The sequence below is a fragment of the Condylura cristata genome, unplaced genomic scaffold, assembly GCF_000260355.1.
Source record: "Condylura cristata isolate star-nosed mole 26May11 unplaced genomic scaffold, ConCri1.0 scaffold00008, whole genome shotgun sequence".
NCBI lineage: Eukaryota > Metazoa > Chordata > Mammalia > Eulipotyphla > Talpidae > Condylura > Condylura cristata.
In genome coordinates, this window is record NW_004567109.1 from 40,116,864 (window position 1) to 40,134,393 (window position 17,530).

Below are 17,530 nucleotides of genomic sequence, written 5' to 3' on the forward strand. Positions count from 1 at the left end.
CACACACACACAAATATATATACATATATATATATATATATATAAAACAGTGCTATTATTTTAGAGGGAGGGAATGCATAGTAATGAACCTAATGACATGTTGACCTAGCTGAAGGGCTCTTTGTGCCAGCTCTGTGCCCCTTTCCCCTTCCCCCCACCCTTAGTTGGATGTCTGGTTTAGAGAATTCCAAAAGCAGCTTTTGTGTGGCTTTCTCCATGGCGTTTTGCTTCCTTCCCTTTCAGCTTACATCTGCTCCTGAAATCTCTGTTCCTGCATCTCCACCTGGCTCCACTCGAGCGTCAACAGGCCCAGGTTCCTCTTTGCCTGCAGGCACACATTCAGCACAGCATGTTTCAGTACTGTTCAGGAACCTGGAAGAATGTGTGCATGAATTCATTCCCACCCACCAGACTCACAAGCTGAACACAATGGAATGCAGAGGTGGTTATTTGAATGTATTATGCTTTCCTGTCAAGGGCAATTATAAAATCTGACATCATAAATACATCATTGATCTCTAAGAAGATCTGTAAATATATATGCAAAATTCTTCGAAGGGTAACTATGAAAGATACATTTTTTATTTTTAAAAGTTTATAGCAAATTAAACAAACTCTGTGGTCTTCTTAAAGAAGCTCCTAAAAATAGCCTTCATGACACACACACACACAAACTTCTTAAAGATAATAAATCACAAAATGTTCATTATCATTCAACATCCTCATCTAAACAGTCATACTTTTAAATACATGTACTACTGTGCCTTTCCTCCCTCCCAAAACACTATCAACCAGTTTGGACAAATGATCAGAATTCTCTGGTCAAGTGAAGACCAAATATGAAGATCAGGCTTAGGAGGACAGGCTTAGGAGGAATCAGTATTAACAGTAGGTACAGATAATGTGGTGAGAGACTTGGCTCAAAACTTATTTTCTCACTGTGACTTCTCTGAGATTTAATTTCCTTAATATATTAGGAGGTCCCTCTTTAAAACTCCAAAAATTATAAAATAATACATTATTATATATTTTATATTATAAAATATAATATAAACCATGCATACAAGCCATGATGGTGACACAATCTTTTACATTCAACTGATAATAAGAAACCTTCCCCTATTTAATCATACGAGAATAGTCCAAAATATAGTTATAGATCTTGGGGACCTTAAAGTTGAAGTATTTGAGCTACTTCTGCAATAGATACAAAATGCAAGTTATTTATCTGTTCCATTCTTCTGCTATTGCTGGGCACCTACACTGAACTGCCACCAAGGATAAAGGTGAGGAAATTTCACTACTTGCTCATATGCAACTTTAAGTCTCAAAAAGGTTTTAGTTCTATCTTTTTATTTACAATTCTCCATAAGTCAGCACTGTGATTTTACTTAATGTTTCTGAAGTAGCTAGTATTTTGTTAAAATCATTAATTTTCCCTCAAAGTTTGACTTTCAAAGGTCTTTACCATTTTTGTTTTATCAAGAAACAAAAATTTAAAATCCCACAGGATAATACCTTCAATTTTATAAGGTAAAACAGAAGAGCTGGTTTTCATTTGTAGCAAGCATGGCTGGAATAATTCATATACTGAATGATGATATCCATTTAAGAGTCTTGCTCCCTGGATGTATCTATGTTATAAAGAACCATGAATATTGACCAAGAATTTTAAAAGGCAAATTTTTTAAAAAAACTTTATAGTAGTTTATTTTTACATATTTTTGTGCATTTTTTCCATCTCAATTGCAATCCTCTAGGGTTTCTGATCACCAAATCAGCCATGTGCCATCACTATATTAAAATGCAAAATTTTTAAGTTTCAAATTAAACATTGCTACAAACTACTAAGAATTAAAATGTTAATATCTCTAATTCTCCAAATGTGTGTGTGTCACACACACACACACACACACACACACTTTCTGACAACCTCTAATTCAAGGAAGTAATAGCTAACATGTTGATTGATATAACATTTAAGTCCAGATAACTTGTGTTTTCTCATTTTATGCTTACAACCTCCCTGTGAAAGAGAAATTTTTAGATGAGGAAATGGAGATTCATAGTATGTAAACATGTTCTGTCCAGTTTACAATGCAAGTTTGTAAATAAGCCAGATCATACTCATTGACCAATCACAAAATTACATGCCATCAGATACAAATCTGATCACTTTGAACAGAAGGGTCAGTATGTATGTCCTACACAGAAAGCCCACCTGGAGAATCTTACTAATACATTGATTCAATGAGTAACTACTTCCTAGGAATTCTATAAGAAATACAAGTCAAGGAAGGCAGCTTTCAAAAGTTACACTAAAGTGTGGTTTCAGGGAGGGAGAGCTGATGGCTTCTTAGAATTGGTATTAGTACCTAACCCAGACCTGACCCAAGAAACATCATCTCAAATAGATACTAGTCTGATTTTGTTCACATTCCAAACACGTTGTTCATCCTTCTCCCATGCTATATTTTCTTTCTTTATCTTTTTTTAACAACTGGGTTGAGTAGGAGAGGAGGGGAAGAGGAGAATTCTTGTAATAAATGTTAAAAGCCAAACAAACATGCTCATTAAAAGGTGACCTGAGTATCCTTTTAGTTTAAAAATCTTCAGTATCTACAAATGACCCTGTTTTTTTCTCTTCAATCAACTATTATCCAAAAATCCACATTTTTATAGAGCAAAACTTGCTCTGTTTGGGCATGTCCAAAGAATGTTGCTTATGCTATAACTCTAGCTGGCTCAGAGACCTGAAAATTCTGTAAAAAAGACAGATGGATGAGTGAAGGAAAGGTGGCAAAGGTCAAAGAGCTGACTGTGATTGTCAAGCCTGCCCCACCTCACCTCTACAGTCCTGAAAAGGCTGATCTTTTTCTTAGTAGAGGTGAGGTCTCTAAGTGACAGCTGGGCCCCGTGCAATCTCTTCAAAGCCCCAGTAAAAATCTTATCTACATCTTCCCTTAGCCCAGGCACGCAGGGGCAAAAGGAGGAGTCTGTTTCACACAAGCCAGAACTAGCTCAACAGAACAGAGTAAAGAAAGGAATGTGGAGACGTGTATTTTCCATATTTGAGGCATTCCATTCTCAGGCAAGTTACAACCTAAATCAGAGCAGATAATACATATAAGAAACAAGAGTAAAAGAAACAGGGCCTCATAAAGACCTAATCTGCTTTCAGAGAGGGCTGGAATTAATAAAGTATGGAACCTAATTTTTAGTTGTGATCACCTGAAGGCAAGCAAGTTAAACAGAGACTTTAAAGTCAGTATTCATTATAGTTAAATCAAAGGATGCAAAAAACAGTGCTGTGTGACTCTGCTTCGTTTTAACAAAAGTCAGAAGAGAAGGAATTTATGGTGTAATATTTGCACCTCTACTATGACAAAAAATACACTCGTCAGTCACCACTGTATGGGGTAGTGAACATTTTAAATCCTATCCAGCAAATTAAATTTTCTACTTGCCTTTTCCTTCAGTGAAGAAGTGGCAGAAATGGAGGATGAGCAATTTTGTTTTCTTCTGTATGTAAATCAGGCCAAAATAATTAATTATGTCACTTCCCCTAAACTCACAGCTTCAGAATTTAGTTTGCCACATCTCCCATGAAAACACAAATGTTAGTAATGGCACTTTAATCTAAGAGGCCTCAAAAGGAACAAGTTTTAAAACTAACCATGAGGGCTGTACTTTGGTTGACTTAGTAAGGACTATTGTCTTAGGACAATTTTTTTAAGTTTTAAATTTTCATTTTCTCAAGGAGAAGGAAGGGAATGTACCACACCCTCAACAAGCGGGGAAAAGAACTTTGTTTTGTTCTTTTTTAATTCTGTGGTGTTCTTCAAAATCCAGAGAACAGTATAACACTGCATATGATTCTATTGCTCTGGGAGATTAGCTAAGACTATTACATATACAAAGGCAAGAATGACATTAAAGCTATTGACATTTCGTTTTCAAGTAACAAGTTAATAGAGCTGTAAGAACCACAAATTGGGAATTTTCTGCACATAAACTCTATCATCTCTGACAGAAATCAGAGGATCTTTATGCTGAAACTCAGGATACTTAAAAGGAAATTCTTTGGAGTGATGACAGCCTCTGAAACTTAACTAAGTCATGTTCTGCCTCTACTTGTGGAAGCTGGGTCCCTTTCCTTTCCTGGGACGACTCCTCAAAGGTAAAACAAGATGGTTCCCAAGGCCCTTTCATCTTTACAATTTAATAGCAATAAGATCTATAGTTTTCATGAAGATCAAACACCACCAAAGTAGATGTTACAGTGGACCAAAAAGGCTGCACTCATTGCAAGAAATGAGATCACATATCTTTTGGGTAGATTCATGTATCATGTCAGCCTATACTGTAATGAATTCTCAAGGGGAAATCCTCAAGGGTATAAAAGGACTTGCTGCAGACCAGAGGTCCGAGAATCCTGGGCATCCTCCCTTTTTCTGACTTTGTCTTCGTGTAACCTTACACACTCTTAGATCTTTGATAGTGGTTTCTGTGGCCACCCCAATTGCTGCAGATTTAGAGAATGGCATAACCAAGTTGTTAAAATTGATTATAAAGCAAAATTAATACAGTCCTGGAGTTACAGTAAGAGGCTTTTTCCTGAGACTAAAATGTACATGCTCTAGGAGGGTGCTTTAGATTTGTATTCTTATTTACTTTTTCTCCACAATACTAATATTGACCATTTAGGAAAAGACTCCTTCTAAGATAATAGTTATGTGAATTATAGCTAGAAAGCAGGATGACCTCTCTTTGCAGGTTCTAACCCAAATTGGTAGGCTGTAGGTAACCCCCACTCCTTCTACCTTGATACATCTATAATCTAGAGGGGTTTCACAAAGTGGTGACTCAAGAAAGAAAATGAGTAGAAAATGAGCAATGTCATGATAAAATTACTTCAAGTTTAAGAAGAATGGAGAGGAACAGAGAAAAAAATGCAGGAGAGATGGATAAGGGGTCAAGCAGGTGATTTCTGCCAAATGCCTTCTAGGGGGTCATATCTCTGGAATGCCTGGTTCAATGAGACATAACAGTGAGTGTTAGGACCTAGAGATAATAATCTTGATAATAATCATCTGTGATGTAGGATGGCTCTGTCCCACATTACTGTTGAGGGAGGGAGTCAAGGAGCTTTTGCATCTTAGCAGAGATCATTGAGACATGTCCTCTGAGAACTCCAAGTCAACTTTCTCTCCACTACATGATGCTGCCTTAATATTGGGAACTCTGCCTTTTAGGTGGGGCTCAACTGAGATTAAAGCCGCAGTTTACTGGTGCCCTAACTGGCTCTCATGGGCTTAGTTTTATTAATTGAGGACTGGGACAAAAAACAAAAACAAAAACAAACAAACAAAAAAAAAAAAACTAAGGCAACTGTTTACAGACCACATTACCTTCTTTCTAAAGAAAATCATAATGCCTTGCCAAATGTAATATGGTCTTTCAACTACCTCTACTTTCTTGGAAGTGTGCTTTATGAGTTAACCCAGGAAATTAATTAGAAGTTTAAGAAGGACTTACAATAAATCCAGCAAAGAAAGAACACCCCTTTGCCAGGAATACTAAGAGAATAGCAAGGGAAGGAAAAACAAGGAACAGAAAAATTGTACTTGAAGGTCCAGGATGTAAACAGGCAGAGAAAGAGAAAAAATGAGCTGTTTGTAGACCAAGTGGCATCAGAAATAGGTTTCAGAAATCCAGGGGTCTCCCTGGTGGTGCAAGGGCTTGGAACACAGCACTGTGAGGCTGTTGGCAGCCTCCCCAGCCAAGGAGGTGACCCACAGATCGAGGCAGACCTCTCCTCCTCTTCTGCTACCCCTCTCCATAGTGTGCTTCAGTTAATCTGCCTGTTCTGTTCCCTGCTCTGTCTCTGGTGAATCCTCTCATCTCCCACACTTCTGGGGGGAGGGGAGTTTCTTGTATGACTAAATAAATACATCTTTTAAAAATCCAGACAAGAGCTATATTCCAAAGAAAGAGATGATATATTTTTACAAGAGCCTTACTTTTTCTTTGCTGACTCCATATTCTACTTCCATTTTTCTATACCCACTTTCCCCTCACTTGTATTCTACAGCTATATTCAGGATCAATTGTATATGTTAAGTCCAGGAAGCACTAAAGAAGTGAGTTAGTGCAACAAGTTTTCGGTGCAAGTTCATCACTTTTTGCTGTAACAGTTTCTTTTTATGAGGAATTAGAGTATAATTTTCTCAGATTCAGCCCACCCCAGCATGGTCTACAAGCACTCATGAACATTTACAATAGTTGATATAGGGTTTCAATATGTATTCATAATTGGGATTATTTGTAGAGGGTATAACAAGGTCAATGATTAGTACTCATGCAGTGATGGGAGAATCTGTTTTAAATTGAATCTGTGTAGAATCAATTTCATCATACACTATCCTTTATCTCCCATAGAAATTGAAGGGACCTAGAAGAGATGACTTAAGATTTAAAATGACTTGGTAAGTCAAGGACCAGCCTTTTTTATTGACATCTTTCTAACAACTAAAAGTTTCCTTAAAGGAGCTTCAGTATCATCTGTAAACAGAAGAATGTATCTGCTTATCTAGAATTGTGATCATTAAATGAATCAGTACACTTAAAAATGTTTTCTTTGGGCACCTACTAAACCCTCAAAAAGCAACAAATCATAACAAGCCACTCTTGTGACTTAGACTGATCAAATACCATTCCACGTATTTCTTTTTCTCCTGTAAGATTTAGAGGTGGAACATGACAGGGTGCGAGTCTCTGAGGTAGTAGTAAAGAACCTTAGTGTATGTATGCTAAAATACTGGAGTTGACCTTTAATTTAGTGATCTTTTAAGATTAGCCCTACTGGGCCCTCACTAGTGGTGCAATAGGTCAGGATGCAGCACTGCAAGCTGGCCATAGCTGTCTCAATGTGAGTTCGATCCCAAGTCCCAGGTGTTCCACATGGCGAGGCAGACCTCTCCTGACCCACTTGCTGTTCCCCTCAGCAGTGTACTTCATTGACCTGCCTGTCCTGCTCCCCACTCTGTCTCTGGTGAAGCTTCTCACCACCCCTGCCCTCTGGCTGATACCCCATAAATAAATCTTTAAAAAAAATTAGCCCTATTATGAAAAGGAATGTTGAAAAACACTGTACCATCAAGTCTGAGATTATTGCCTTCGATTCTTTCTCTCCTATCCCATCCCCATCCTGATCCAAACACTTTCTCTGCGAACTGTCCATATTTGACACATCTGTCTGTTAGACCACTACAATGACACCTTAGAAAAGATACAAGATCTAGATGAAATAAATATGACCAGTTCTCCAAACACCTCTTAGAATCTTTTCAAAGTTTACATCAACAAACCTATCAACAGAGAAGACTATAAGCAATTTCTTCCCAATGAACAAAATGTACCTACTCATTCTATCAGCATGGGAGTCTCTAGCTTAAAATGTTCTTTTACTATATACATAGTTGTATATGTAAACAAACAAAAATGTCCTTTGGTGAACAGAATTTAAGTTTTTATAGGAAGCTCTCCTTTTAATTGTTCTACTATCATTGCCATTCTACTCCAATCTCGGCTGATTCCTTCTTTCTTCTTCCTGTGAAAAAGTCCAGATTTATATAACTATATAAAATCATATGTTAAAACCATTAGCTAGAGACAACAAAATCAAGCCATCTTCTTTAAAGCAGCAGAATTCAAACATTTTATGGTTAATGAACTTGGCTACTCAGTTAACTGGATGATTCATACAGTGAAGAGACTGGAAGAAGTTGTAGGATGTTGATCAGGCTGCAGATGCAGACTTCTCAGAGGCGTCCTCCCTTAACCTTGGCAATCAAACTCAGTGATGTACAGTTGACTCCACTGCACATATCTGATATTTTTCCTTTTAATATATCACCCAGTGATTGAAGATGAGAAGTCAATTGCATTTCTAGTATTACTCATGTCCTTCTGCATACAAACCATGTTTATTCAGTTCCCAAAGTCAAGTTTTGGGGAGGCAGAGGAGGGGTTCACCTAATGAATTAAATTCTGGCTATTAAGTCAGATTCACTAGACTCCAGTCCCAGCTTTAACCCTGACAGTTAGGTAACCTTGAGCACTTTTACTAAACCTCTCTGCATCTTAGTTAGCATATGTGTAAGATGGGTACAACAGTAGTCATTGGCTACCCCAAGTTTTGTGAGGTTAAAATTAGAGACAGTCTGGCACATGATGCACATTTAATACATATTAAATGACATTTATATTATTTTACTATATTTCAAGATGAAATATTAATGTAATTGTTTGAGAGTATTATTAACTTCTAATTTCAAATGTTCTTGAATTCCTAGTATATGAGTGAAAAATATCTTGATGTTTAAAAACCTTATCATATCCATGTATTTGCTAGTACACCTGGTTGAAGAGGGGCTCTTTTCTACCTAGGACACCTTTCATTTACTCAGTTTCAAGTGTCTTCTTTCCTAGTCAGCACTGCAGTCCTATTCGGGGCACACAGTAGGCTCTCATCAATATTTTACGTATTAGGCAGGTGACACATCTGCGCTCTAAGGTAAGAGCTTTCATACAATCTCAACAAACCCCAAATCTCCACAGATATACATTTATGAGGTAGATACATTAAGAATCTTTCCTCATCCCGTAGATACATTTTTTAATTTAAAGCTACATTATTGCAAAATGTTAACTCAATAGGAAAGACTGAATCTAGATCAGGGTTCCAGGCAGGCAATTTAAAACATATAAAACCACATATCACATTATTTTCTTGAAGAAATGTTTCTCACTTATAATAGGCAAAGGAAAAATTCCAAGAGAAGGCCAGACAGCTGTACTGAGTGATTACATGAAAGCAACAAAATCAGGCTTGTGCAATAACCATATAGACAGTTTAGTTTTTTTCAAGTCAAATACTATAGTTTCAATGATAAAAAATTTCCCATCCCTTACAAAAAAGATGCTTGAGGTTGCACAGTACTCTTACAAACCACATTAGATACTTTGTTAGTTAACAGAGGAAAATGGTTTAGTCAGATATGAAATTTTACAAAATTTTTAAAAAGCAGAATCAAATACAGAAAAATATAAGTGAACATAAACCAAAAATCCACATTCTTGCTTTTCAAAATCCTCACCAGATATCCAAACACTGCAGGATTATACTACTGCACTGAACTATAAATACATATTAAAATATAATACCACAAGCTTAAAATCTAACATATAGGAAAGCAAACCCTCACAGACTCTGCATAACTGCAACTGTTTTTAATTTCTTGAAATTCAGCAACTTCTAAATAAACTATAATAGCAGAAACAAACAGGCACATGAATGGATCATAATCAAGACTATCAATGGCTCCATTTAAACAAGAGCACAATAGTATGAGTTTTATCACTGAAATTTAGGAAATCAATCCACATAAAAGTTGATAAAATACATGTGTATATACGTATTTTATATATTTATACACATACATGTATTATTCTCAGCAATCCTGAAATAGTAACTGATATGTGTTGATACTTATTTAGAATTTTAAATCTGGAATATACTCATGTATACTTATGCTTTAAAAATGTACTAATTGTCTATTCATCCAGTTGCAATCTTTATACTTTTAACAATTTTAGACCAGGTAGGAACAGTGACCTGCTTTTTCAACCATTATATCCTCCAGACAAGACTAATTTGAAATTGAGCAAATTGCACATAATGGGCCAGGGATTCAAGCCCATGATTTTTAGTCACTTCAACTCTTATTTGGAGACATATAGTCTATTTCTCCCTTCCCTTTTATCACCCCTGTAGCTGCCTCTCCATGAACTAAATTCACTGATTTTACTAACCATGAAATGAAAGGAAAATCATTTTGCAAATTTCTGCAGGCTTGTTTTTAATGCTTAAAAAAATAAGCTATATCTTTAAAATTTTTTCTTTTCCTTTAGGGCTTCTTCAATTTTTAAATGAATTGGAAATATTAAAGGAAGCTAGTCAATACAATAGAAAACAATCAGATGCATGAATATATAACAGACGACTTTGCAAAAGTCTGTTACAGTTGAGTGAGTTTTTAAATAACCCAAATTTTACCACATAAGTTATTACATTGTAGAAGCTCTCTTTTTTTTTGGGGGGGGTAGTCCTATTTGGGCTTAAGCAAAGTACAGATACTGGTACAAGAAAAACAAAGAAGCAAAACAAACAAATCCAACTTGGTTTTAAGAAGATCACTGGGGTAAAGGAATAGTTAAGTTAATCAAAACCCAACCCCTCCTATTTACCTTTCAATCTAATGGTTAAATTTCCCTCATCAGTACTAAAAGGTGATAACCAAGTAACAGTCTAAACATCATGTAAAACTAAATACTGAAAAATTCATACAATTTCCAGATTATCTATCAATGAGGCTGAGGTCAGTTGATTAACAGATTTGTCTGGTCACTTTGGAGCACAAGATTGGTTCCCATTTGTTTGGGAGAGGGTTGTTTTAGTTTTGTGAATATGTGTGCAGTATTTATACCCTTATGATCAGGACCTTTGCTTTTGCCATTCAGATGCACCTCTTCCTAGGTTGCCATGTTCCCTTTCATGGATACAAGTGTTCAAAAAGGAATATATATCATGGCCAGTTTAGAGCAAAGATTTCACTCTGTCCCTTGCTTACTGCAGGTGTATTGCAAATGAATTGCAAAGACCCTTCACATCCAAAACACCTGAAGTAAGTAACAGTGGACTTAAGCAGTGAAGAGTTCTTACAGGGAAGGATGGAGATTTTCTGAAATTTGCTTTCTAGCTTACAACTACTCTTTCAACTACTGATATCACTTGTCCACTTTGTTGAAGCTCTATGGTTTGTTCCGTTTCACCTGCTTTCCAATTTAGGGGAGTTTAGTGGGAAAACCTATCACTTAACTTTTGTTATTTATTTTCCATGTTTGGGTCTTGCAGAATACCCAAGTTCCTAAATTTTGTTTAAACTGCAAAATAAAATCACAACCACCAACAAAATGTTCAAGATGAAGGCTAAGTCACTGTTCAAAGTGCTGAATGTGGACTGGATTTATGGTTCTGATATCTTCAGTCCTCTGGCGGGAACTAGGGACATTACCCTCTCAAAAAGCAACAATGTGGCACAATAATTTCCCCCATGAAGAATTATACATAAGCATTTCCTTTTTCAAAAAGTGTTAAAACTATTAGCAGTTTAATCACTGGATTCTAATTAAAGTTAGGACTATCACTAACTTTTTGAAATTGATGTCAAGTATGATCACTACTGACGTTCTCTGGGGAAAACAAAAACAAAAACAGAAAACAAGTCTTGGCATTATTTACTCCAGATAAATCACTCTTTGAGCATAACTTTCTGATCCTATAGCTAAGTAGCCATTCGGGAGTGCCCTTGGACATTCCCCATAGAACTAAGATTCCGGAAATGATACTAGTTCTAGAAGTACTCTAGGAAACCTACCCTAAGAAATCCATAGCAGTGAATAATGGATTCTTCGAGGCTAGGAGATCAGCTTTAGAGGGGGAAAAAAAGAAAGAAAGAAACACACCAACAAGCACCCGGAAACTATGTGTAATGGTTCGCTGCTTGTGCAAAAACCTCAAAGAGGATGAAGGTCAGACAGGGATAATAGGCCAATTTAATTCTGAAAGCACAAGGTGCAAGAAATTTTAATTATGGTCTGCCACTGAAATCACACAAGATCCAATGGCATCTAACTGCAACTGCTCATCAAGGGAGACAAGAGGTGTAATTGTAACCGCTGCATAATCACTGTGAGGGTACAGAGAAAGCTGCCTTCAGCTCCCAGCAGAGAATGTATTAAGAGGCTTGAAAAATCCAATGCAGGGAAACATGGAGATTGCAGTAGTCTAACTGGAGAGCCTGCATGGTGTGTGCTTGAGGGGTAGTGGGTAATGGTTCCAGGAATATAAGTATGAAACTGCTTGGCTCATTATGGGCTGGAGAATATGATCTTGGAAAACTCCGAACCCTCTTCTGCTTTATGGACACATCTGCAGAGAAAGGCACCATCTCCTCCAGAAATTTCTCTCCGTGAAGCATCACACACTCTCCTTTGTCTAAAACAATTAGCCTGGATGTTAGAGTCATTTACAGAACCAGATTCCTTTCCATTTATTTTCATCAAACTAAAATCTGGGGAACAGAACGCGACGCACAGGACTTGAGGTGCCCAAGCCAGGGCATCCCTCAACGTCCACGATGACGCCCTCATTGTGGACTCTTAGCAAAGGAGCATCGGGAGAAAGTCTCTTGTGAACTGTGCAGTCAGCAAAGTTTTACAAATCCAAATAGTAAAGATGCAAAACCTCCATCCAAGCCTGTTGCAAAGTTGGCGGTGAAGTTTGTGCCGGGATGTCCTAAATCTTGAAGGGGAAGGGGACGTGAGTGTGCGAAGAGGCGGGAGGATGGAAGGAGATGGAAAAACAGAACGGGGAAAGGAATTTTTTCGAGTGGATGGTCCATGAGCCCATTTTCTAACCCGGAAGCAGGCTCAAAGGGTCTGGGCAATGCACGCCCGGGTGGTCTTCTAGGGCAAGACCAAAGGCCGAGTGTGGGTGGGAGAGATGGAGGGGAGCTGTCACCTGCGGGGACTAGGGGCGGGGAACCCTCTCCAAGGCTCCAGGGGAGGACCCAGGGGCTCCAGCTTCACCGGCTCTTGGGGCTCTAACTAGTGGGGGAGGGGAGACTCGAGAGAGGGCAAGAGGCCAAAAGCAACACCTTTCGGATACGCTTTTCCCCTCCGACCTCTCCAACTTCCCGCAGTGCCAGCCAAGGACTTTCTCCCACCGCACTCCACCCCATCCCGCCTCCTGGCCCACAGCTCCCGGTCCGCCGCCGCGGCGAGGGGTGGGGTGGGGGGTTAGGCCGGGAAGCGCAGGGCGCGAAGGTCGGGACTCAAAACGCAAACTCTCAGCCTTCTAGCTGAGACGACCAAAAGCTTTTACACATGCAAGGCTCGGAGCCCCGTAACAGGGCTTCGGCTTTGCGCCGGACGCAGCTCCCCGACTCTTCTGTTGTTCCTAATAAAGTAGATTACGTTGCCCTTCGGGAGCTGATTGGAAGGCAACGGAGAGGAAAAGGGGGGAACGCGGGAAAAAACTAAGGTCGGGGGGGAGGCAGCAGTCAACTTTGTAACCCAGCGCTTCCTCGCGCGATCCGTCGCCATGCTTAAGATTCCCACCCCCGCCGCCCCCCTCCTTCCTTTCAAGTGGATACTGAAACTAGGCCAAAACTTTTTCCCCTCCTTTTCTCTTAGCCACTAGACTGGATTGTGCCCCACGGAGCCCCATGGAGCTCTGCTTTCTTAAGCACAATAGCCAGACTAATTAGATCATAGAAGCAAGGCAGTGATACTGTAACAAGTAGCCCGAGAGGCAAAGAGGGAAGGGGCCCGAAAAGAGCGAAAAGGGGAAAAGTTTGCAGTTCTCGCACTTACCAATCAAGCCTCCCACCAGAAAGGCGATGATTTGGAACACGAGAAGAATCCCACCAACAATGCACAGCTTCTTGGTGCTCATGTTTTCTATAATTGCCCCAGCCATTTTTGCGCCCCCTTTTTCTTTTCTCCTTGAAATAAATGTTTTAGGGTGTGCTTTTTGCTCCCTCTCCTCTCAAGCTCCCTCCTCCCTCGCCTCCTTTCTGAGCGCTGCAAAACTTCAGGGGTGCGGGAGCTCAGTGAAGATGGGACCAGGACGGAAGACGCCCGCACAGATTCCCCCGGCTGCGCCGGCTCGGGCTCCCCCAATGCCCGGAGCTGTGATTGTGGCCGCTCCGCCGCCTGTGGACGCTTAAAGGAGCAGGGAAGCGGATCACATGACGCCGCCTCCCTCCCTTTCTTTCTCCCTCCCTCTCGCGCTTCCTCCCTCCCTCCCTACCTCCCTCTCTTCCTCTCCCCCTAGCCCGCCAGTGCGGGGCTCGGAGCTCTGTCGGGTGTTGGCGTCCCGCTCCCTTGTCTGGCAGACAGCCTGTCCCGCCAGGGGCTGGTGTCGTTGGGGGTTGATGTTGTTGTTAAGTGGGTCCTCCCTACCCCGCCTCTCACACGTTTCCTTTTCTGGTTCCCGAAGTGCGAGATTTCAATCACCAGCAGACAGCTTTGCAGACCTTTAACTTAGGCGTTGACTTTAGGAAATGGTACCCACCCCCGACTGCTAGAACTCTCTTCAGGAAAGCGGAGAGAATTTTTTAAAGGGACCAAATAGATGCTGAAGTCAAAGCAGCGATGCGGAATAAAATCTCAGTTGGCTTCCTTCTGCCTGATCCCAGCCTTGGCTATTGGTCGTATACCCAGCTTAATCTCCCCTCTGCACCCCTGGAGGAACGCTGCTCTCCAGCCAAAGCAGACTATCGTTCATTACCACATGATTCTCCACTCGTGGGTTTCAAGAGTCTTGACCCTGGCTTTGCCTTTAGAAAACATATTCTACTCCATCGGAGTGTTAAACCTCACTTTAAAATCTACTAGTTTGAAAACCCATTCTAATTTTCTTTCAAACCACCTCCAAGTAATAACTCCCAGAAATGAGTACCTGCATTCCGTGTTTACATTTTCACCTCCTGTTGTAATGACCTGTATGTATACATTTGTCTCCACCATTGAGCTGTAAACTTCTGGAGGATAGGGACGGAGTTTTTCATCTCTGTACCCCCCATGGTGCCTAACAAAATTCTACCTCTAGTAGGTCCTCCACAACCTTCTGTGGAATGGATAAATAAGTGAATGTGAAAGCAACACATTCTGTTTTTCCACAGTTTGCATTTCAAAAGCCTAAAAGAGACCTTGTTTGATTTAGATGGTACACATATTAAGTTACAATGTTTGTTGTCTCTTTGTGAGGATACATTTATATTTATACTTAACTTCCAGGGGGTAGGAGGCTGGGAATCTTAACAGTTCTATCAAGCCCAAATTGCTGGCCTGTTTTCCCACTTGGTCAATATAACTTTCATTGCCCAGTGGACCCCATGTTTGGACACTCTACACCCACCCCCAGATTCCCCTTGTTTACATGGTTTCCATAACCCACCAGCGCTTACACGCCTGGTTTCTTAAGCCACTCTTCTCTAACTACACCTTCTTCACATCAAGAGAATATTCCAGTTCCTGATTCCTCTTCTACTCTGTTCCTGAGCTCACATTACCCTTACAGAGATTGCCATGCAGGTTACACTTAAAAAAGCATTCATTTCTAGTCTACAAAAGGGCAGGTATCAAACTGTATGGATATTTAAAAAAAAAAAAAAAACAACAACTCACCTTCTTGGAATCTAGCTGTTCTAAAGAGTTCTGAGGACTTAATTGTTATTAGTTGGTACTTTACTTCAACCCTTTAGCCAGCAATCACATAACCAACCTGTTCCAGGCTTTCTTTTCCAAGCAATTAAGTTCACGGAATGGGAAGACAGGTGGATGCCCCTATCCTAATGGAGACCAAGTCTCGCTTTATTCACCAAACAGTGATAAATGACCTTTATGCTGAGAACACCAGGTTAGAGATGCAAAGTGGAAGACAAAATTGTTGTCAACAGGAATGGTCAGAAGGGTCTGACTGGCAACTAAACATAGGCCAGTGTGGACCATTTGTCTTCCTTCTTTACCTTTTCAAATGCTTACATCATTCAGTTTTTTTAATGACAGGAATAGGATCAGGAACTCATAAAAAGAAGTAAAAATTGCCCTTCTCACCTCTGCTGTTAGTTAACATCACATTGTGTGTTTTCATCTCAGCAAGCTGCCAACATCCACACATTTGAATAATAATGATGCCTTTAGGTTAGAATTTTTTTAATAACAAGGGATTTTTAGAGTAAGGGTGATAGGACTCAATACTAAAATTTACTCTCCATTTGACATGGCATTTCACTATTTAGGAAAAAAGAAATGATGTTCCATGCACTTGAAAAATCACTAGACTCTGTAAGAAATTTTTGGTTAGTTGAACTGGTTTGCTAAGACTAAAGAACTCCTCAGCTAATTTTGCTCTTAGTGTTACAATACACCTTATTCCTCTTGACTTCCAATTACATCTCTTCAGAGTAACTGGCCTTACATTTTAGGTTTCGGTGTCCTCATCAGGGAAGACTTGGAATAAAATACTGTTTATTCGCAAAGGTGATCCCCTATATGAAATGACATACATTCTATAACCATTTGACCACTTTAATTTTGAAAAAGATGTTTTTCATTGTTAATTGCATAAGATTATCAATATTGCCAAACTGAGTGCAAGAAGACAAATTCAGTGTTTAGCACCATGAACTGATTTTTTTTAAGTGTTTACAATTTCTATTATGTCTTTTTAAATATTAATGATGGCTGTTGGACTTGTAATCCTTATTTCTTAAGGGAATAACATAGGATCAGTAAAAAGAAGCATGGATGTTTGAGTTGGCTAGATCTGGGATGGAGCCTAAAACTCAGCTCTACCCCTTATTATGTGTGATCAGGGATCATATCACAGTTGTCTGCTCACTCTGAAACTCAGTTTTCTCTTCTGTAAAATGACAGCCATAACAGTACCTACCTCACAGTATTCTTGTAAGATATTATTGTTATATGTAGAATGAATAAGAGAAAACAATAATCTTGTGTTAGAAACTAGTCAAGCTGATCATTAGGTTTTTTTTTTTCCTATCTGTTAAATACTGTATTATAGTCATTTTTTGAAGCTTACTTTAGGAGATGATCTGGGTATCAGCTCCACTTGACAAAGCTGCTAAGTCCAACACCTAATATTAAACTCTGAACAATACTCAGTGAACTTTAAATAGAAGCATTCTATTGTAACACAACACTGTTCCTAATATCAAATGACAGTTTAATTTAAGGGTACAGTTCAAGTCCAGCAACAGAAACAGATGTTATTAATTCCACTTCACTGTACTTCCTGAGTTATCAATATCGATATATGACTATCTAACTGAAAGTGGATTAACTGCAATGCCTGTACCTGGCATTTACTGACTAAATACCTACCTGGGTTGCATTTTGCACATATATTTATATATGTGCTCTATTATCACCCTAAATTGCAACCTCTTTAAAACAAGGGAGTGTGACCTGGGTCTTTGTCTCCTTCAGCTTTAGTAGAGCATCTTGCACAGAGGGCAACTCCTGAAGTTGAAAAAGCCCCTACTGGAAGCCTAGCATAGCATATCATTATTGTCATTGCAGTAAATGTAATGTAGAGATCTAAAAGGATTGCATATACCTCCTCAAACACCTAATTTACTTCCCAGAGGGACCTAACAAGAGTAATAATCCCACTCTGAGGCTTCTCTTTCTTATAAATAGCTTTTGTCCATAAATGGCATCCCCGTGGCTCCCTTGTGATTGGTTTTTTCTCATAGTTAGTGTCTGTGAATGTGAGCAGGCATTTTGGGTTCACACTGTATTATTCAGTGTCACTTTTACTCATTACACACATACATATATGTGTCCACACACACATACATGTAAAGGCACAGCC

General features: G+C 39.3%; 1 protein-coding gene across 1 annotated transcript in view; it reads right to left on the reverse strand.

The window, feature by feature from the left end:
* The window catches only part of WLS (wntless Wnt ligand secretion mediator), a 99,349-nt gene extending 85,236 nt beyond the window's left edge, over positions 1 to 14,113 (reverse strand). The window contains exons 1-2 of the mRNA XM_004679105.2: positions 14,092 to 14,113; positions 13,501 to 13,631 (exon numbers count right to left, since the gene is read on the reverse strand). Of these exons, the coding sequence (XP_004679162.1) occupies positions 13,501 to 13,606 (106 nt within the window). The 5' untranslated portion in view covers positions 13,607 to 13,631; positions 14,092 to 14,113. The remainder of the gene's footprint in view (positions 1 to 13,500; positions 13,632 to 14,091) is intronic.
* Positions 14,114 to 17,530: the final 3,417 nt, after the last annotated feature.